The sequence below is a fragment of the Paramisgurnus dabryanus genome, chromosome 14, assembly GCF_030506205.2.
Source record: "Paramisgurnus dabryanus chromosome 14, PD_genome_1.1, whole genome shotgun sequence".
NCBI lineage: Eukaryota > Metazoa > Chordata > Actinopteri > Cypriniformes > Cobitidae > Paramisgurnus > Paramisgurnus dabryanus.
In genome coordinates, this window is record NC_133350.1 from 37,190,739 (window position 1) to 37,211,755 (window position 21,017).

Genomic DNA, 21,017 nt, shown 5'->3' on the forward strand with positions numbered 1-21,017 from the left:
CTCCAATACAACACTTAAATAACTTTGTTTTTCAAAATTTAAACCTGTTTGATCCAAATGCCCAAGAATCAAAGTTCGTTAAATTACAAAATCTGAAGGTATATCATTATAGACCAAGGTCTTGGTTGTTCAGCAATTTACCGGTGCAACCTCCCCTGTTTGTATTTTTTCATAAAATAGGCGTTTTTTTATTACTCATACAACGTTTACTTTAAGCCTAAATAAAAAAAGTAATGATTTTTTTATTTAATAAACATATTTTTGTATTAAAAGAGACTATTAATTTAATAACTCAGCAGCACTGAAGAAACATATTGTTAGCATATTCATTTAAAACAAATAAATCTCCCATCTGACGGTGGTGACCGTGGCCTCATTACAACATACAATTCCAAAATGTATACCACTCAAGTCAATGGCTTCTTGCTTAAACTTTATGTAAATATTTGGTCCAAAAAAAATAACAATCCTGAGCACTGCGATGAACAAATATCAAATCATAACTTCCTAAAATACATAAAACCTGACAGAAAAGACAGAAAACCTGACGGTGGTGACATCTGACGGTGGTGACAAAAACCTAATATAGATAAAAAAAATAGATGAGTTGTTCACATTAGCCATCTTGTTTCCCCTCTGTTACTAGCTACTTCAGACCTCTTCTTAAAAATGATACAATTATTTCAAAATCTAATATTTTTTTACAAAGATGACGGTGTTGACATGTTATGGTTGTGACAGTAGCAGTGTCCAAAAATATGAAGAAGTTTAAGAGAAAAAAGCAAACATACAGGAGCTTGAGTGATCTTGAAGCATGCAGTAGAGCTGAAGGTTTGAAAATGGGGTCCTCAGGAATGCAGTTGACCCTGTAGTTGTCTGATTTTATTGCTTTTTATAAATATCTGACGGTGGTGACGAATATGTGGGACACATTTTGAGCAATCACAAAATAATAGTAAATATTGTTCAAAACTCACTGTTTGTAGTTTTTAATACATATTACAATGTACCCTTTCATGTGGTAAATATATTATTCAATTCAATTATTACTTTTGGCTTTTTTAACCAAGTTGAAATGATTAGTACCGAGGACAGCTGATTTTATAGGCAATGGGCCAGCATATAATAATTAAATCTATAAATTAATCTTACATATGTGCAAAGGACCCCCTGATTATAACATTGATTCTTTTTCTTCATGAAAATGTTATTAATTTCCAACAGAATTAACACTTTTCTTAGTGGGACATGTTTTTGCCAAAGTTTAAAGAATCAGTGATAAATGATTAATTAAAACGTTGCATGTATCATTGCTAATATACCTTATCTTACGTTACTGTATACGTTACATTACTAGGTAATGTATAGATAAAGTAGTAGGTTAAGCCAAAGGTGGCGGACTCTCCAGGGAATTAAAAAAACCCTAGGAGAAAAACCCTCCTGGCTAGTCCAGGGGGAAAACTCCTAGGAGGAGAAAAACCCCTGAGAGAGATACATATATATTTATATATATATTTATATCCTTCGAAAAGAGTAGGGGTGTGCCCCAGCATCCTGGCCAAACTTGCCCATTGGCCTACTAATCATCCCTCATACTAATTGGCTATATCACTCTATCTCCTCTCCACTAATAAGCTGGTGTGTGGTGGGCGTTCTGGCGCAATATGGCTGCCGTCGCATCATACAGGTGGATGCTGCACATTGGTGGTGGTTGAGGAGATTCCCCCGTTCATATGTAAAGCTCTTTGAGTACTGAGAAAAGCGCTATATAAATGTAAGGAATTAATTAATTTATTAAATTTAAGTGTCATACAGTATTGTGGTTTAAATCAGCTCGGTTCCAGACAAACCTAAATATTGTAAGAACAAGCAGGTGTCACAGGGACGGTTTGTAAGGGCGGAACCAAAAGCGCGGAAGACGATGGTTCCGCCCGGACGCTTTACTCTGAACACCGGAATTCCGGGGTTTCCCCGAAGACGAAATCAAGCCTGATTTCGCCCAGGTGGGGATAATTTACACAGCGGTTGCTGATAGGCTGCTGAGGAGAAGAGGTAGAGGATATAAAGACCTTTGAAGACATCAAACGGGGTGCTTGGTATGTACTTTGTGTGCGTTGTTTTGCTGCTTTGCAGACGCTTGTGCTGACTTGTTCGTTCCTTCGGGGAAGTCAAGGAAGGAGAGACAGCTAGCGAAGGAAGATTGGGAGAGTTTTTCACTCATGAGTGAGCAAGATACAGAGCCAACGGGATTATAGATACAAGAGGCTATTGACAACAAAGAGTGAGTAACTGCCATTGGGTGCATCGTGTGATATTTCGAAGAGGAGTTGCTTGGTGTGTGTCTTTCTTGTGTTTGAGGTCCCTGGCCCCACCGGAGAGGGAAGAGTGGGCGAGCCGTGGGTTGACGGAAGCACGGACGAAACATTTGTATAGGAAGCGCCGTCTACGCATCGATCAGTGGCCCTGCGGGACAAGAAAGCGTGGGTGAGCCAGAGAAGTAACAAACAACACATCGGGGCTGTGAGTATTATAAGCCTACTCTCAACCGGCGACCAAAACATTGCCCAGCTATCCTCTCGAGGGAATCGAAGCCTGGTGGCTAAGTCCATATTTAATATCACGTGAAGTGTGTACAAGAGTGTCGTGGGTGAGTTACACTTATTACTTGGTGTTGTGCCGTGCTTGCTGTGTGTATGCTGTGCTTGTAGCGACCAAACCGCCCGGCCTCGGACGAATCGTGAGAGGTTTACATCTGTTGTGGCCCGAGTCCTACGGAGAGAGTGAAATTCAGCCTTGGCCCCGTGTGTTAGAGAGAGCTTCACTCTTCGATAGAGCGGGCAGTGGTGAAACCCAGTGGTGGATAGGAGTGAGTATTTTTGGAAGTGCACTGTGCGGACTGAGGGTCATAGTTGTGTGTGTGTTTGACCTATCCAACAGAAGCTCGTGGTGGCGGAGCCTCAACGAAAGTTCGCCCCAACTCGGACCCCGGTCGTGGAAACAAGAGGGGGAGTTCGGGAAGCGTTCGGCTCCGTGCCACTGGACCCATCAGTCCCTACGACGCCCGAGAAGTTGAGTGGACGGGTGAAGGAGCACGGTGCACCGACGCTGTAGCGAAAGCCCACTGTCTGTGAGTAACTTATCTCTGTGAAGTATTATTGACCTGTGCTTACAGCAACCACTTACCTGTGTCTCAAGGAAAGCTCTGTGTGAACGAAGATCCCCAGTGTTGTGAGTAACTTACCTCTGTGAAGTACTATTGACCTGTGCTTACAGCAACCACTTACCTGTGTCTCAAGGAAAGCTCTGTGCAGGCCCGGGGTGGGTAATCGTGAGAACCGGGAGAATTTTTTTTTTTTTTTTTTTTTTACATTTGTCACGTTAGTGAGTCTATCTTCTCTTAAATGACACTTCACACGTTTCGCATTGACACTGCAGCGCGCAGCCTCTGCATGGGTTGTACCATGTGAGGGAGTTTTCCCCTCCCCTCCCATAGAGTTGGTTCGGTCCATAGCACGTCCAAGAAAACTTTTCTCCGGTAGGCTGGGCCGGCCCTACCATAACAATACGCGTCTGAGAGGAGGAGGGCGTAAAACACAGGTTGAAGAAAAAATCCATTGGAGGAGGATGCTGCCAAATGTGCCAAACTTACAGATTTATTTTCAAGAGGACAAACAAAAGTGACAACAGGTAACTTAAAGAGAAATAAGCCTAGTAATGATTAGCATTAGCAACGTACTTATTTGGCTAATACCGTTGTCAAACTATTTACAAGCCAAAAAATTTTTTTGTTAAAATATTACCCTTTTGTGTATACATGGCGATTCATAGACTTTAAAAATATTATGCAAGCAGCTTCTGAGCAGTCCCCCGCTGAAAATGAGGAGGCCATGAGTAAACAACATGAATTAAAGTTATTTAACCCTCATGTTCACAACCCTATAACACCTTTTGTTTTCCCAGTAAAAAATGAACAGCCTAAAAAAGCTTATAAATCACTTGTTATGCCATTTACCCAATATTGTATTCAATATTTTTATCAAATTGTTTTCTTTTTTAATAAGGACTTTAAAATTTCTATTTGCATTAATCATTGGCCTCATAGCATTAGCAATGCTAATAATTTATCAACCTTTCCTTATGGAATACACTCTGGGTTATTTATATATTTTATATATTAGACAGAACACGCTGCTGGGTTAAAATTGACCCAGTGCTGGGTTGTTTTAACCCAACTGTTGGGTTATTATAATCCATGGTTGCATAACAACAACCCAACATTGGGTTATTTTCAACCCAGTATGTGTTCTGTCCAATATTTACCCATTATGGGTCAAAAGTAACTCAGCCTTTTTTAGAGTGTAGAGGAATATTTTTGTTAACTTATCTTAAGTGAAATATTATTTAACTTTTACCTTATTTGTTGAACCATGATATTAATAAAAACTATAGTAAGAGCTGAACTGTTGCTTTATTTATCCAATTTAAAAAAAGTGCTAATTTGGAATAACACTATGGAAAAAGTGGGCCGGTCTTGGGCCTGAAACTCCCGGGCTGAAAAGTGGCCCCACTCCGGCCCTGGCTCTGTGTGAACGAAGATCCCCAGTGTTGTGAGTAACTTACCTCTGTGAAGCATTATTGACCTGTGCTTACCGCAACCACTTACCTGTGTCTCAAGGAAAGCTCTGTGTGAACGAAGATCCCCAGTGTTGTGAGTAACTTACCTCTGTGGAGTATTATTGACCTGTGCTTACAGCAACCACTTACCTGTGTCTCAAGGAAAGCTCTGTGTGAACGAAGATCCCCAGTGTTGTGAGTAACTTACCTCTGTGAAGTACTATTGACCTGTGCTTACAGCAACCACTTACCTGTGTCTCAAGGAAAGCTCTGTGTGAACGAAGATCCCCAGTGTTGTGAGTAACTTACCTCTGTGAAGCATTATTGACCTGTGCTTACCGCAACCACTTACCTGTGTCTCAAGGAAAGCTCTGTGTGAACAAAGATCCCCAGTGTTGTGAGTAACCTACCTCTGTGAAGTATGATTGACCTGTGCTTGTAGAAACCACTTACCTGTGTCACAAGGAATGTTCTGTGTGAACGAAGACCTCCAGTGTTGTGAGTAACCTACCTCTGTGAAGTGTTATTGACCTGTGTCTACAGCAACCACGTACCTGTGTCTCGACGAATGCCCTTGTGAATGAGGAACCCCAGTTTTGTGAGTTGTTTCCCTGCATGGTCCACTAACGGTCTCTGCTTCCAGTAGCGTCCGCAGAACAACGAACCTAAGGCAGAGGAGAGAGAGAAAAGACGGGGAATTAGAGCACCAGTAGGATCGCATCAAAGCACATTGTGATAACCTTTCTGTTCTTGATTCTGCCTCCAGGAAGAAGTGGAGTGCGCCACGGGTTCTAGGACCAGTGCCATAAGGAGCCCCTGTCCCCGGTCCTTGTCACGAGTGGCCCTGGAGGGCAGAAGAAGCCATATTAGTTTTTAACCTTGCCCTTTCCCTCTTTCCCTTTTTTTCTTTTTAAATATTTAAATAAAGTTTATTTTAAACGTAGTATACTCGTCTGTCTGGTCATTGGGGCGGTCTTGGGAAACTCCTCGAGGTGGAAGAGTTGAGAGGGGTGTGACCTTTAGTATATTTGGGTCCGCCCCTGGCCGTGACACGGGCACCCGATGTCCCTTTAGCTTTCCCTATCTCTGTCCTGACATGTGATAGAAAGACGAAGGCCTTCTCCAGCCGCACAGCAATTCTATCTAATCTACTGCCTATTATACGCCATTCTGAGATTGATACAGTGCCAAAACCAGTTACTGTTAAGTTAACACTTCTGAACATCTGTTCAGTAAAGAACAAATCCTTTTTAGTTAATGATCTCACAACCACTAACAACCTGGACTTTATGTTTCTAAATGACACCTGGTTAGATGACCGCTGCAGTGCTACAGTCCTCAATAGCCTCAGTTGCACTATCGGGCCTGTGCGAGCCAGGGCTTCAAACGGGCCTCGCGGAGCCAATAGCCTCTGACCTCCTGCTGTGAGGCCAAAATCAAGACGTGTTTGCACTTTGAGGCCAATGGCGCCGCAGAGTCGTCGTAATGCCCGCCCTTAACCCGCCTTCTTGAATTGAACGTCACATAACCCTGCCCATTTCCGTGTGACGGGTAGAGAGATAAGCTAGGTTGCATGTGCATGATCGCAAAGCAAACACGATGGAGAGAACTGAAGCTGCGGTTTGTCTGATCCTTTTGCTTTCTCTTTGGTGGAAGATGAGAGAGCAAATGCTAGATGAGTACACGGAGATTGAACGGCGTTTACGCCGAAAACGTTTGTTGGCGGCAAGACGCGAAAGAGCGAGAAAGAGAAGAGCTAGTGAGTTGCAGCGCAGAGAGAAACGCCGACAGATGATGATGATGGTAAGAGTTTTATTACAAAGTATTTCCAAACACTATATTCATCACTACTATATTCAAGTCCTTTTGAGCTGAACTTTGTAACATATGCTCATCTTATTAACATAATGGAAACTGACATAATGTGTATTTTACATAAATACGCAAACTGCAATTGTGTTTTTTTTTCCGATGATACATTTGTACATCTGTCTTCGATAAAATCATAAATAGACTAATATAACCCAGTTTCAAACATTTGCCTCATATATTATATAATATATATATATTTGTTTTTTTATGACTTACTCTACATTAATTCATGACACATAATGTAAAGAGCATTATCAATATTATCAATCACTGATATGCATTTCAATACAAAGATTTAAATGTATACAAAGAAACTGTGATGCTACTGGTCTTTTACTGGGTGCATATAGAGGCTGATTATAATTATTTGTGTGTTTATACAATACACATTCAAATCAATATATTTTTAAAGAAGTGTGTAATGTTTTCTGTATTACTCTATAAATACAAATATGTAACTGTAACATACTTATGAACTTATTTTTTCTATTTGTTTATTTTTTTTTTCGTTTAGATGGTACATCATTATTACACTAATGTGATGCGGACATCTGAGGTGTGGGTCCATCATCGGAAAAGTGACTGGTGGGAGATAACTGCTCAGAGATGTACAGATGACCAGTGGCTAGAGGACTTCAGAGTTTCAAGAGTAACATTTCGATACATCTGTACAACACTGAAACCTATACTACAGCGTCAAGATACATCATTTCGTCTTTGCATACCTCTGGAGAAACGTGTAGCCATTGAATTATATAAACTTGCATCGACTACAGAATACAGGACAGTTGCTAACCTGTTTGCTGTCAGCCGGACATCTGTTTGTCATATTGTGCACGACTTCTGCAAAGCCGTGATTTCAGTACTTAGGCCAAAATTTGTCCAGACACCTGATCCGACCAGATTGGCAGAGATGGCACAATATTTTGAGGAGCGGTTTGGAATTCCTCAGTGTGTGGGAGCGATAGACGGTTCTCATATTCCTATACTTAAACCTCGTCCTCCACAGTTTCAATCCGATTTTCATAACAGAAAAGGATGGCACTCCATAATTTTGCAAGCTGTTGTGGATGGCAAAGTTATGTTCTGGGATTTGAATATTGGACAGGCAGGGAGGGAACATGATGCCAGCGTCCTCAAAAAGTCACACCTTTGGACTTGGGCCACAACCAGCAATATTTTTTCGTCTAGAGTAAAAAACATATGTGGAACTGATGTTGGCTACTTCATTCTTGGTGACTCCGCATACCCCTTGCAGAAATGGTTATTGAAACCATATCCAGACACTGGCAGGCTTACAGAAAGCAAAGAACTGTACAACATGAGAACAAGCCGTGCCCGTTGTGTTGTTGAACATGCTTTTGGGAGACTGAAAGGAAGATGGAGGTGTCTCAGCAAGAGAAATGATTGTGATGTAAATGTTGTTGTAAATATGGTGGAGACATGCTGTACACTGCATAACCTATGTGAAGTAAACATGGACAGATTTGTGCAAGAGTGGGGTGGTAATGTTACTGAGAACCATACACGACAACCTTTTAATGTTGCGAATGAAAATTCTGATGTAAGAAATGCTCTGCAACAGTTTTTCCTGCAGCAGCAGAACATGTAATTTGATGTGATTATGTTTTTTTACTATTAAAACTTGTAATCTTTTAAAATTTCCTGATGTACCCAACAATAAACATGTATGTCTAGACCAAAAACTTCCTGATTGTTGAATAGTTTATTTTCATCTTTAAAATCAACACTCACCTGCAGACAACCATTTCCTAATGTACCCAGCAATAAACATCTATGTCTAGGCCAAAAACTTCCTGATTGGTCAATAGCTTAGTTTCATCTTTAAAAACAACACTCACCTGCATACAACCATTTCCTAATGTAACCAGCAATAAACATCTTTGTCTAGGCCAAAAACTTCCTGATTATATAATAGGATTTTAATTTTATCTTTATAAACAACACTCATTATCAGACAACAAGGGGTTACACGTACTCTTTCTTTAAAAAATAACAGTATAACTGTTTCATTTGCAGATCGCTCCATTTTTTAAACTGAATCTAGACAATTTGTGTCATACATGTGTATTATATACATATATTGTTACAGTACTGCTATTGTTTGCTTTTGTAATGTTTATTTTTAATCTATGATTTTTGCTTTTAACACTTTTGATTTACTCTGCATTTGGCTAATTTGTTGGTATGTTACAAATATGGGCACCTGTTTCTGTATGAACTCCCACTAATTATAAAAGCACAACACATACACACACAGTAAAAACAGATGAAAAAAAGTACTCATTTATTTACATATGAAATGTATCATTTAGTGCAAGGAAAACTGACAAGATGCCATAAACAAAATCACAAACATAAGGTAGGTGCTTTACAAAGAGCCAAGTCAAAACAAAATATTTACATTAAAAATGGGCTTTAACAACACAAAATGAAGATGCTTTGAAAAAAATAAAAATAAGTAATTGCTAAAACAATGTCCAACTCCAGAAATATGTTGCTTTACTTCTGGAGCAGTGCTGCAGCCAAATTCGCAAGGACAAGAGCAAACGCCTCAGAGTCTTTCTGCCTTCGTGCCATCTCCTCACGCCGAAGTTGTGCATCAACCTCCATCTCTTCTCTACGCATCTTTAATTCTTCATTTGTACATTGTAGCCTCAGATCTCGCTCTTCCTCCGCCTGGCGTTGGGACATGTCCTGCAAACTTTGGATAAATTCCCTGGAGGCTGTCATCGCTGCCTTTCGCTTCCGAGTCTCTGTTGAAATACAAACAAAACACAAACTTAGCTAAATCTCAAGGATGTGTAACATAGTAATTTATCACTACATTTATAAACAGTATGTTTAAGGTTTGGCACGCACGCACGCACGCACGCACGCACGCACGCACGCACACACACACACACACACACACACACACATACACACACACATACATGTGTTTGTGTCAGATATTTAATAAAAGCAGGTTGTATAATATATCACATTTCTGTATGGGCCACGTATGTTAGCAAGTAAAATTTACCTGGTCTGGTTCGATCTGGAATATGATGTGATCCTCCTCTGATTCCTGACACCTCCACTACAGCTTCGTTTCTCTCTATAACAAACAAAAAACGAGGAACATTATTATGCTTGCTATAGTAACAACCCAAAAGCAGTCCTTTCGTGCAAACTAAATAACATACCAGGCGTGGACGTTTGCAGTGGTGGTGTTGACGGTCCAGACTCAACCTCCGAGTCAAAAAGATCAATCTGGGAAGACAACTCTGTCGTATCTTAAAAAAACAAACACATGTAACATTGAGTTATGACTTTTTTTTAACTTAACAGTACGTCTGTATGCAAGCGTTCGGTACTTTGCAAACCAAAATAACTTACCGGCTGTACTTGGCATCGAATTACGGGTCGTCTCTCCACTAACAGATGGCCGATGCCCCAGAACTTCGTCCATTAAATCAAACCATGGAAAGGTTTTCCGCTGTGCACCGCTCCGTCCATTGTGTATTTTAACAGATTTATATTGCGCCCGCAGTTTTTTCAGTTTCTCCCGTACCTGGCTCGTGGTGCGTTGGATGTTTATTTTTGCAAGTTCGGCGACGATATATTTCATTACATCCTCGTTTCTGCATACTCCGTCAAACTGCCGTTGCACATTATCTTCTGCCCATATGGTTAAAAGAGCTCTGGTGTGTTCAGCAGACCAGTACTGTCGGTTTTCCATCATTGAAATGTAAAGATAGCGACATATGAAACTGACAATCTTGCCACAGACGCTTTTACCTGACTCAAACAAACTCCGCCTCTGACCTTAACCACGCCTTAAGCCCTACCTGGCCTTGTCTGGCCCAAGGTATTCGGCGGGCCAGAAAAGCCGGGCCTTAAGCCCCAGCGAAGCACCCGCGAAGCACGATCATGCCCCGGAAGTTACAATGCAAACGCGACAGCCGCGGCAGGCACTAGCATGCCCGCTTGAGGCGCGATAGTGCAAACACGGCTAAAGAATCAGCCCCACCCAACTATACTTTTATAAGTGTCTGTAGAGCTGTTAGAAGAGGTGGAGGAATAGCTGCTTTATTCAAAGATGCCTTTCAATGCAAGCAAGTGTTACTTGGTGATTACCAGTCTTTTGAATATTTGTGTATTGCTCTAAAAGGTACACCACGCATTCTGTTTACAAGTATTTATAGACCTCCCAAATAAACCTCAGCATTTGTTGATGAATTCACGGAACTTTTATCAACAATTTCCTCTGAATTTGATTATTTTGTTTTAGCTTGAGATTTTAATATTCATATAGACAATGCAGAAAACAATACTGCAATTGAACTGTAAAATGTTTTAAACACTTCAGCACGTGCAAGGTCCTACACACAATCGGGGACACACTCTTGATCTGCTCATTAGCAAGGGTCTAAACATTTCATCCACTGTAATCAAGGATGAAGCGCTATCTGACCATTCTGTGTTTACTTTGATTTATTGATCTGTCCTGCCACTGATGCTAGCTCTGTCTATGTCAAAAAAAGTTTCATAAATGAGAACACCAGTGAGGTATTTATGAATGCTATATCAAAGTTGCCAAACATATCGGCAGACTCTGTTGATGTTCTCCTTGAAAACTTTAACATAAAAGTTAAAGATGCCATTGATGGTACAGCTCCAGTAAAGGTCAGGGTGATCACTGGCAGACGTAAAGCACCCTGGAGAAACACAACAGCAGTACAGCACATGAAAAGAACATGCAGAAAAGCTGAACGTATGTGGCGGAAAACAAAACTTGAAGTAGTCTTCGTGCTTTCAATGTAGAACTAGACACAGCTAGACAGACCTTCTTTTCAAACATTATAAACAACAACATAAACAACACTCACACTCTTTTTGCTACTGTAGAGAGAGAGACAAACCCCCCAAATCAAGTTCCTAGTGAAATGCTCTCTGACAACAAATGCAATGAGTTTGCATATCAGAATGACGATCAATATGGCCTCAAATTGTACTGTGGTCAGTCAGATATCTTTGCAACAACCTCAGAAATTAGCCATTCTCTCAGAATTTGACATAATTGATATAAAAACCTTGGAAGAAACAGTACAACATCTTAAAGCATCAACTTGCAGCCTTGACACTCTCCCCACATCTTTTCTCAAAAAGGTACTTAACTGCTTAGAAACTGACCTCTTAAAAATAGTAAACACCTCTCTGATCACAGGCACTTTTCCAGAGTCATTAAAAACAGCAGTTGTTAAGCCTCTCCTAAAAAGAGTAACCTAGACAAAACCATACTTAGCAACTACAGACCTATCTCTAATCTTCCGTTTATAAGCAAGATTGTTGAAAAGGTTGTTTTCAATCAGCTGAACAAATTCTTAAACTCAAATGGCTATCTGGACAACTTTCAATCTGGTTTCCGTCAGCATCACAGCACAGAGACAGTGCTCATAAAGATAATAAATGATATTCGCTTGAACTCTGATTCAGGTAAAATATCAGTGCTGGTGCTACTAGATCTTAGTGCTGCCTTTGACACAGTAGATCACACCATACTCTTACATAGACTGGAAAACTGGGTAGGGCTCTCTGGGATGGTTCTCAAATGGTTTAAAACATACCTAAAAGGGAGAGGTTACTATGTGAACATAGGTAATCATAAATCTGAGTGGACATCCATGACATGTGAAGTCCCACAGGGTTCAATTCTTGCACCGCTACGGTTTAATTTGTATGCTCCCACTTAATAATGAAAAAGAACCAAATTGCTTACCACAGCTATGCAGATGACACCCAGATATACTTAGCCCTGTCACCCAATGACTACAGCCCCATTGACTCTCTATGTAAATGCATTGATGAAATTAACTGTTGGATGCTTCAAAACTTCCTCCAGTTAAACAAAGACAAAACCGAAGTCATTGTATTTGGAAATAAAGATGAAACTCTCAAGGTTAACACATACCTTGACTCTAGGGGTCTAAAGACACAAAATAAAGTCAGAAATCTTGGTGTTAATTAAGAGTCTGATCTTAATTTCAGTAGTCACATGAAAGCGATAAGTAAATCAGCTTACTACCATCTCAGAAATATTGCCAGAATTAGATGTTTTGTCTCAAGACAGGACTTAGAGAAACTTGTTCATGCGCTCATCACCAGCAGGGTAAATTACTGCAATGGACTCCTTACGGGAATCCCCAAAAAGACCATTATACAGCTGCAGCTCATACAGAACGCTGCTGCCAGAATTCTGACCAGAACCAAAAAATCTGAGCACATAACTCCAGTCCTAAGGTCCTTACACTGGCTTCCTGTTACATTTAGAATAGACTTTAAAGTATTGTTACTCGTTTATAAATCACTTCATGGCTTAGGACCCAAATACATGACAGATATGCTAACTGAATATAAACCTAACAGAATACTCAGATCATTAGGATCCGGTCAGTTAGAAATACCAAGGGTTCACTCAAAACAAGGTGCATCAGCATTTAGTTATTATGCCACCTCTAGCTGGAATCAGCTTCCAGAAGAGATCTGAGGGGTATTGCACAAAAGCAAGATAAGGGATTAAGCTGGGATTTTCCAGTTATCCTGGCTGAATTTAGCCCTGACTTGGTTGCATGAAGGGAGGCTAAATTAATCTAGATGAAGTTACTATGGATATATACTCTTTGCACAGCCCAGTCTCACGAAATTTCGTTATATAGTCACGTATTTTTTTGATTCTTTTTTCGTGCTATTATCACGAAATTTCGTGTTTTTTCGTGATCGTATAACGAATTCCTGTTTTCGTGTGATTATCACGTATTGGTTACTCAACTGTTTTGTCCTATTTTCTTACCATTGTCACTTCGGTTTAGGGTTAGATTTACATAAAATGACATCCCTAACCAAACCCAACTCTAACCCCAACGCCAGGCGACATATAAAAAAATTAATCAGAAAAAATAGTATAAACCAATATATAAAGTGACATTCTAATGCAAGCACCAAATCTAACCCTAAACCGAAGCGACAATGGTTTAAAAATAGGAAAAAGCAGTTGAGTAACCAATACGTGATAATCACACGAAAACAGGAATTCGTTATACGATCACGAAAAAACACGAAATTTCGTGATAATAGCACGAAAAAAGAATCAAAAAAATACGTGACTATATCACGAAACTTTGTGAGACTGGGTAGCTTTGCAGCTAGCCTGCTCCAGAGCAGGCTAACAACCAGGCTAAGATTAAAGTGATTAATTCAATTCAAAGAATTGTATTAATCCCAGGGGGAAATTGCTTTAATGTTACAATTATAGAAAGAAAGAAATGAAAGAAAAAAGAAATAAAAACATAATTATATGCCCATCATTGATTTAAAAATTAATAGAAAAGAAATCAAAAAACACATAAAAAAGGTAATTTACTTCAACAATGAATTGTCCTAGCACTTACAAAGAGGAGTTATACAGCCTAATGGCCACAGGTATAAAGGATCTTCTAAAACGCTCAGTAAAACACTAAGCAGTGATCAGTCTCTGACTAAATGTAACTTCTCTGGTCGGCTATCATCCTATGTAGTGGGTGAAAGGGATTGTTCAGAATTGAATTTAGTTTTGACAGTATTCTTCTTTCAGCCACAACATGAACAGAGTCCAGCTCCATACCATGTACAGAGCCAGAACCTCTTATTAACTTGTCCAGTTTATTTGTCCACCACCTTCATGCCAATTCCCCAACAGACCACTACATAAAAAATGATGCTAAACACCTCATAAAACATCCACAGCATGGTATAGCACAGTGGTTCTTAACGTTATTCCTGGAGGCCCACTGCCCTGCATGTTTTGTATGTCTCTTTTATCTGGCAGACTCAGTTCAGTTCATTGAGATCTCTTCTAATGAGCTGATGATTTGAATCAGGTGTGTTAAATAAGGGAGACATACAAAATGTGCAGGGCAGTGGGCCTCGAGGAATAACGTTAAGAACCACTGGTATAGCAGACTATACCATTTCAGATTAATCGGCTATTCTCTGTCAATCCTACTAGATATTCATGTGTTTTAGTCACTTCGTGGTCCTGCATTAAAATACTAGATATACTGTAATTTATTTACTGTTATTTTAGTGTTATTATGAAGACTGCTGTCAGGGGTTTGATGAATATATTTATCAATGCAGTTGTTGAGATAAGAAATGGCTGATGAAGTTAAAAGGCTTCAATTAAGTTTCAATTAAGTACATATGTAGACTAGCATTAAGGCATGAGAAATATCTGACACAGAGGTATAGATTCTCAGGTGAAGAAATGTCAGTCTAGCACTGAAATCACTTCTTCAAGATTGCAAGTAACATAAACAGATGACTCCATAAAGTGTTAGGGCAGTCACAGTAGAACAGGCATTCTTTTGTTTTACAGCTTTCCCTATTGTCATTGGATGCAGTGGACTGCAACCACCCCTGTGGCAGATATACAAGACTTTTTTAATGTTAAAATTGTGATGGATTGTCCAAATTATTATGCACATGCTATTTTTTTTAATAAAGTCAATAAGTTTACAAATTGTTTTTTAATCTCAATAGTTATATGACAGTGTGCATGTTATTCTATTTAAATACACAATTTGACATATTTAAAATGTCAAAAGATACTTTAATACTTAAAAAAATATGCAAATTATGCTTTTCCAAATTATTATGCAAAATGCACTTTATCAAAATTTAGTGTGTTAAAATAATCCACAAAACAGATATCTGTCAAATGTGCTGCATGGACAGATAATGAAAAAAAAACATTGTAAATCAAATAATTTATTAAGTTACATAATAATATATGAGCATATTTTTGACAGTACAGGACTTTAACTCTCCCATTTATTAAACTTGTAAGTCTATATTTTCTGTCTTTATTTCACTTGAAGATGCATCCTAGAGTTGATGTTTGAATATGAATTATAGTGCTGTCCACCTCAAAGATGGACAGCACTATAATGATGCTTCATAGACTCCTGAGACTAAGGTCAGAGGATAGTATTCATACTGTACCTTAATTTTTTTCTTATTTCATGCCCATATTAAAATAGTCAGTGTTGCTTTTTTGCAGCATGCTATAGTGTATTGTCCTACATGAAAGTAAATTAATTTCAGAAGACATGATTCCTTTTTCCCATCTTTTAGGTACCGTACAGTACATATCTTCCAGATGTCATTTTGGCCCCCTCAAGGGACTTACCATCTTACTTCCCAATATTCCAGTCCAAACCAGCCTTGTTTGAACATGATGGCTATTCACCAACAATCCAGAATATACTATTTAGTGTATTATGGCATGTCGATGAATAAAACTGTTTGAAAACTTCATGAAGGTCACAGTAAATGTAGTAATTTTGGAAGCTTTAGTTTGGGGGTGGGGTTGAAATCCACTTTTATGCACTGAAGGATCCCATATTGAGGGCTTCTTGGTATTACAGAGACACCAGCATGTTTGCTGCTTAGGAGGTGGCATTTTTATTGTTGCCTTTTCCTAATATTTTCTTTAAAAAATTCTTCATATGGTCAAATCCTGTACATAAATCTTATAATAATTCAATGATTTTGGTTTAGTTCCACCAAATATAAATCGTTATAGGAAATAAATAGCTTTTTTAAGATAATGCACACTTTTTTGCATCAAATACTGTAGATACACATATTAGTAGTTAAGTGTTTGCAGTTTCATTATGAATTTTTATGAGTTTTATCCATTTTTGCATCAGTGATTCTGTGACCGATCCTGTGGTCTGTCTAAGAATTCCATGAATGTGCACTTACACCTGGCTTGACATAGCTGCCCGTTCTCATCCTGACTTAGTAATCGTGCAACAGACTTAGCCAGGATGGGCTGATTAAACTAGGTCAAGCTGGGCCTTTTCTGTTATCCTGGCTTTCTTAATTCTACTTTTGTGCAATACCCCCCAGATGTGCTTCAATAGTAAACACTTTTAAATCTAGATTAAAAACACATCTGTTTAACTCTGCATTTACTGAATGAGCACTGTGCTGCTTCACACTGACTGCACTTTGAAGGGATGGTTCACTTTGGAATGGGGGTTCTGTCATCGTTTTCTCATGGTAGGAATAAAATAAAAAAAATATGATGGAACTTCTTACCATCATTTAACAAAATATTTTCTTAGTCATTTATCCAAATACTTACAAAATATTTTCTCTTCCCTGCAATGGAGCTCTATGGTCGCTTGCTGCTGTGTGTTTGCCGACATTTCTCGGGGTGTCTTCGTTTGTGTTCGTCGGAGGAGGGGGATGCATGCGGGTTTGGAGCAGCATGGGGATGGGTGGATGGTGGCGGAGTTTTGGAGTGAACCATCTTTAACTCAAGTCACTTTTACTCCTGTTTTATTCTTTTTAACATTTTAAACTGTTTTTATTAAAATCACATTTATTTTCTTTGATTGTTATTTTAAATTCTTTGTTTTTATTGTGATTTTATCGTGTATCTCTTATTTTTACATTTTCTTTTTTATATATTGTTTTCTCATTTCTGTGTAAAGCACTTTGAATGACCTCTGTGTATGAAATGTGCTATACAAATAAACTTGCCTTGCCTAACTATTGCGGCATAAGTATATTACCCATATGAGGTATGTGAGTGCTTTATTCTAGACAAACTAACTATTGCAGGATAGGTACATTTACTGGACATTTTATGTGAATGCTTTGTTGAAGAAGAATGTCTTAAGTTTAGCTTTAAATTGATTGGCTGTGTCTGATACTCGAACATTATTTGGTAAATCATTCCAGAGTTTAGGAGCTAGATATGAAAACAATCTACCACCTTTAGACACTTTTGACATTCTAGGGATAATTAAGTGGCCAGAATATTGTGATCGCAGTGTACGTGATGGATTGTATTCTGATAGTTATTATTTAATATACGAGGGTGCTAGGACATTTAAGGCTTTGTAGGTGATTAGTAATATTTTACATTTTATGCGATATTTAACGGTTAAATTTATGCTAGATGTTAAAGGTTTTGTGTAAGTCAGTTATTTCTTCATGACGCTGCATCTGCAACATTATAAACTATCTATAAATTGGCTACCATGCATCGCCATTTACCCATCCTGTCAGCAAAATGTAGACCAGTCGATCGCCTGCGTGCGCATTTCGGCAACAGAAGTGGTTTTTGTTCACCAGTGGTTCTAACGTGTTAGAAACTCAGAAAGTTTATTAAAACGGTTCCAGCATCAAATTGTTTGGTTGTTGTGTTTGGTTGCACTAATATAATATACTAATATAAGTATATATGTATCTGGCCACTTTATATTTGGTCATCTGCTAACGTCTTCTATCCACTCCACTATGGTACACAGATCTGGTTGCCAAACTGCGCATACGCTGCCACGTCATAATTGTATGCAAACAGAAAAAGGGTCTATGTCACTGGATTAATCCGGTTTGTGACGTCACGTGAACGCATCGTGCATCGGAGCTCCGTTGAGTTCATCATCTAAAATCCTTTCTTTACCATCTTATTCCTATTTATATAATATAACTTATTAGTTTTACATAGGAATACTTTACCGTGACGATTATTGAGCAGTACTACCACGTGAAACTATTTATCACTAATAAACACCCAGTGTTAGCATATAGCCCGCTAGCATCAACAAACGGTGGAGGCTGAAGCTAGCATTTTCCGATCTAATGGCGGATTCATCTGATATATGCTTTTCTGACCTGTCCTCACCTGAGCGGGAAGCTGTGGAGGAGTTGTTACCCGCTTTTAGCAGATCCAACGTGAGGTACAGCGCCCACTTCACCCTGCCTTCCGACTTCCACAAGCGAACGAGGCGTGCAACAAATGAGCATTCCACGCGATGCAGCTTCACGGACCTTGAACGACTGAATGGAGACGCCATCGCCCAACATGAAAGCGATCGGGAAGCTGTGGAGGAACCGCTGCCTGGCCTTCGCAGATTCAGCAAGCCCAACATCACCCTGGCCCCAGACGTTCGCAGGCGACCGAGGCGTGTCACAACCGAACACCCCACGTGATGCAGCTCTAGGGACCGTGTTCCGATAAACGAAGACGCCATCGCCCTGCATGAAAGCTTTAAGACTCCGCTTGTTTTTGTAACATGTACTACTTGCCACATGTATAGTTTAGCTTCTGCTGTTAGCATAGAGGGGTTTACATGCACTAAGTGTATTGAAGTATTAAGGTTAACTGAGAAGGTTGCTGAACTAGAATCGCGCATCCGAACGCTAGTTGAGGATAGCAAAACCGCTAATGTTACTGTTGCAAATAATCTATCGAGCGAAAAGACTAATGGCTCGGTTCCGACATCAGATGCTAATGTAAATATTACAAATACTGTATCGAGCGCGCATAGTGTTTATCAAAATACACATGGCTCGGTTCCGACATCAGAGTCAAGTCGGCGGTCAAACAGGGTGACTGTCAGGCGGCATAGTCATATACGGCGTCCTTCTAAGACCCATAACGTTATGGTAATTTCTAACAGATTCGATCCCCTAAGGAGTATACCAGCTGAAACACCTTTTAAAAGTGCCCTGGTCATTGGAGATTCTATACTCAGGAACACTAACATTGAGGCACCAAACACCATAGTCGACTGTATACCGGGAGCCAGAACGTCTGACATTAGATCCAAACTTAAAGTGCTGGCTAATGCTAAGCGGAAGTTTTCTAAGATTGTTATTCACGCTGGCACGAATTACACCAGACTCCGACAGTCGGAAATCATCAAAGATAATATTAAGGAGATGTGTGAAATTGCAAAAACAATGTCAGACAATGTAATATGCTCTGGTCCCCTCCCCGCCTACCGGGGAGATGAAACACATAGTAGATTAGTGTCGCTTTCAATGGCTGGATGTCAAAGTGGTGCCCTCAGCATAATGTAGAGTTTATAGACAATTGGAAGCATTTCTGGGGAAGACCATTCCTCCTAACCCGAGATGGCCTTCATCCGTCATCGGAAGGAAGTGCAATACTCACTAGAAATCTGATCAATAGTCTTAATTCTGATATAGTCTGACTATCCAGGGCCCAGGTTAGGAAACAGACGGATCGGCTTAACCGTCCGTCTGTTAGCTGCCGTGATATGTCAAGAACACTTATATCCCAGCACTTCGAGTCAATCTTACCGAAATATCAGCACATTTCAACTGTATCTGTTCCCCGAACAAATAAATACAGGGCACCGCTTGTTACATCTGGTACAAATCTGATTAAAATAAAATTTGAAAACAATACATTAACAGATGAATCTCGAATGTTAAAATTCGGCCTTCTTAACATTAGATTGCTTACCAATAAAGAACCTATTGTCAATGAAATAATTACAGACCAAAACTTAGATGCACTCTGTTTAACAGAAACCTGGCTTAAAGCAGACGACTACATTAGTTTAAATGAATCCACCCCACAAGACATATAAATATTTTTATAAACACGAACCTCCATTTAAGGGGAGAGGTGGTGGTGTAGCTACAATATACAACACAATTTTTAAAGTAAACCAAAAATCGGAGCTAAAATTTAAATCATTTGAACTAATTTTGTTAAATATGGAAATAACTGATCGTAACCACAAACAGCTTTCTTTTGCTTTAGCGACAATCTATAGACCACCGGGCCACCATGCAGATTTCCTTAATGAAATAGCAGATTTCCTATCTGAGCTTGTAGTCACTGTAGATAAAGCTCTTATTGTTGGTGATTTTAATGTCCATGTGGATAACCCAAAAGATGCATTAGGACGTGCGTTTATGGATGTTCTAAATTCTCTCAATATTAGACAAAACGTGACAGGGCCAACGCATACTCGTAAGCACACATTAGACTTAATTCTGTCACTCGGACTCAATATTAATGACGTCGAAATATCACCTCAGAGTGATGCAGTTTCTGACCATTACCTTGTGTCATACACTGTACTTCTAGATAGGATCACTCAATCCACAACATGCTACCGACTAGCCAGAACAATAATTTCCACCACTAAAGATAGCTTTATTAGCACTCTTCCAGACCTGTCCCAGATGAAACATGTAGCAGATAACTGTGACGATCTAGATATTGTAATAGAAAACCTAAACAATGTCTGTTCTAACACATTGGATGCCGTTGCTTCCATTCGAAAAAAGGGATTCAAAGAAAAACCACCAGCTCCATGGTATGACCTTCACACCGCAGCACTTAAAAAGGCAGCTCGAAAAATGGAAAGAAAATATAGAAGCACAAAGTTAGAAATATGGCGTGCAGCATGGAAAGAGTGTTAAACACTACAGACAGGCTATTTAAACCGCCAGATCTACATATCTTAGCAAGCTTATAAATGAGAATCATAATAACCCTCGTTTCCTCTTTAGCACAGTTGCGAAACTGACTAGAAACAAAGAACAAACAGAAACCAATAGTAAACTACAACACAATAGTAACGATTTCATGAACTTCTTTTCTAACAAAATTTCGGCTATTAGGGAAAACATCGTAGCTACCCAGG

At 39.3% G+C, this 21,017-nt stretch overlaps 2 protein-coding genes across 2 annotated transcripts; one reads left to right on the forward strand and one right to left on the reverse strand.

The window, feature by feature from the left end:
* The first annotated feature begins 1,971 nt into the window (after positions 1-1,971).
* On the forward strand, positions 1,972-8,361 carry LOC135758175 (uncharacterized). The gene is made up of 3 exons (XM_065273036.2): positions 1,972-3,687; positions 4,492-6,417; positions 7,001-8,361. Exons 2-3 carry the CDS (start codon positions 6,214-6,216, stop codon positions 8,096-8,098), a joined length of 1,302 nt encoding a protein of 433 aa, XP_065129108.1. The 5' UTR covers positions 1,972-3,687; positions 4,492-6,213; the 3' UTR covers positions 8,099-8,361.
* A 448-nt stretch (positions 8,362-8,809) lies between these two features.
* On the reverse strand, positions 8,810-10,666 carry LOC135758177 (uncharacterized). Its single transcript, XM_065273040.2, has 4 exons — positions 9,889-10,666; positions 9,696-9,785; positions 9,533-9,607; positions 8,810-9,263 (listed from the first exon to the last, which is right to left on the reverse strand). Exons 1-4 carry the CDS (start codon positions 10,232-10,234, stop codon positions 9,010-9,012), a joined length of 765 nt encoding a protein of 254 aa, XP_065129112.1. The 5' UTR covers positions 10,235-10,666; the 3' UTR covers positions 8,810-9,009.
* Positions 10,667-21,017: the final 10,351 nt, after the last annotated feature.

What these genes read in the sequence shown, in the direction of transcription:
- LOC135758175 (XM_065273036.2), top strand. Translation starts at nt 6,214, where the DNA reads ATGGAGAGAACTGAAGCTGCGGTTTGTCTGATCCTTTTGCTTTCTCTT. An exon ending in GCCGACAGATGATGATGATG is followed by an intron (nt 6,418 to 7,000) that starts GTAAGAGTTTTA and finishes TTTTTCGTTTAG; the next exon opens with ATGGTACATCATTATTACAC.
- LOC135758177 (XM_065273040.2), bottom strand. Translation starts at nt 10,234, where the DNA reads ATGATGGAAAACCGACAGTACTGGTCTGCTGAACACACCAGAGCTCTT. An exon ending in ACTGCAAACGTCCACGCCTG is followed by an intron (nt 9,608 to 9,695) that starts GTATGTTATTTA and finishes TGTTTGTTATAG; the next exon opens with AGAGAAACGAAGCTGTAGTG. An exon ending in TCCAGATCGAACCAGACCAG is followed by an intron (nt 9,264 to 9,532) that starts GTAAATTTTACT and finishes GTATTTCAACAG; the next exon opens with AGACTCGGAAGCGAAAGGCA.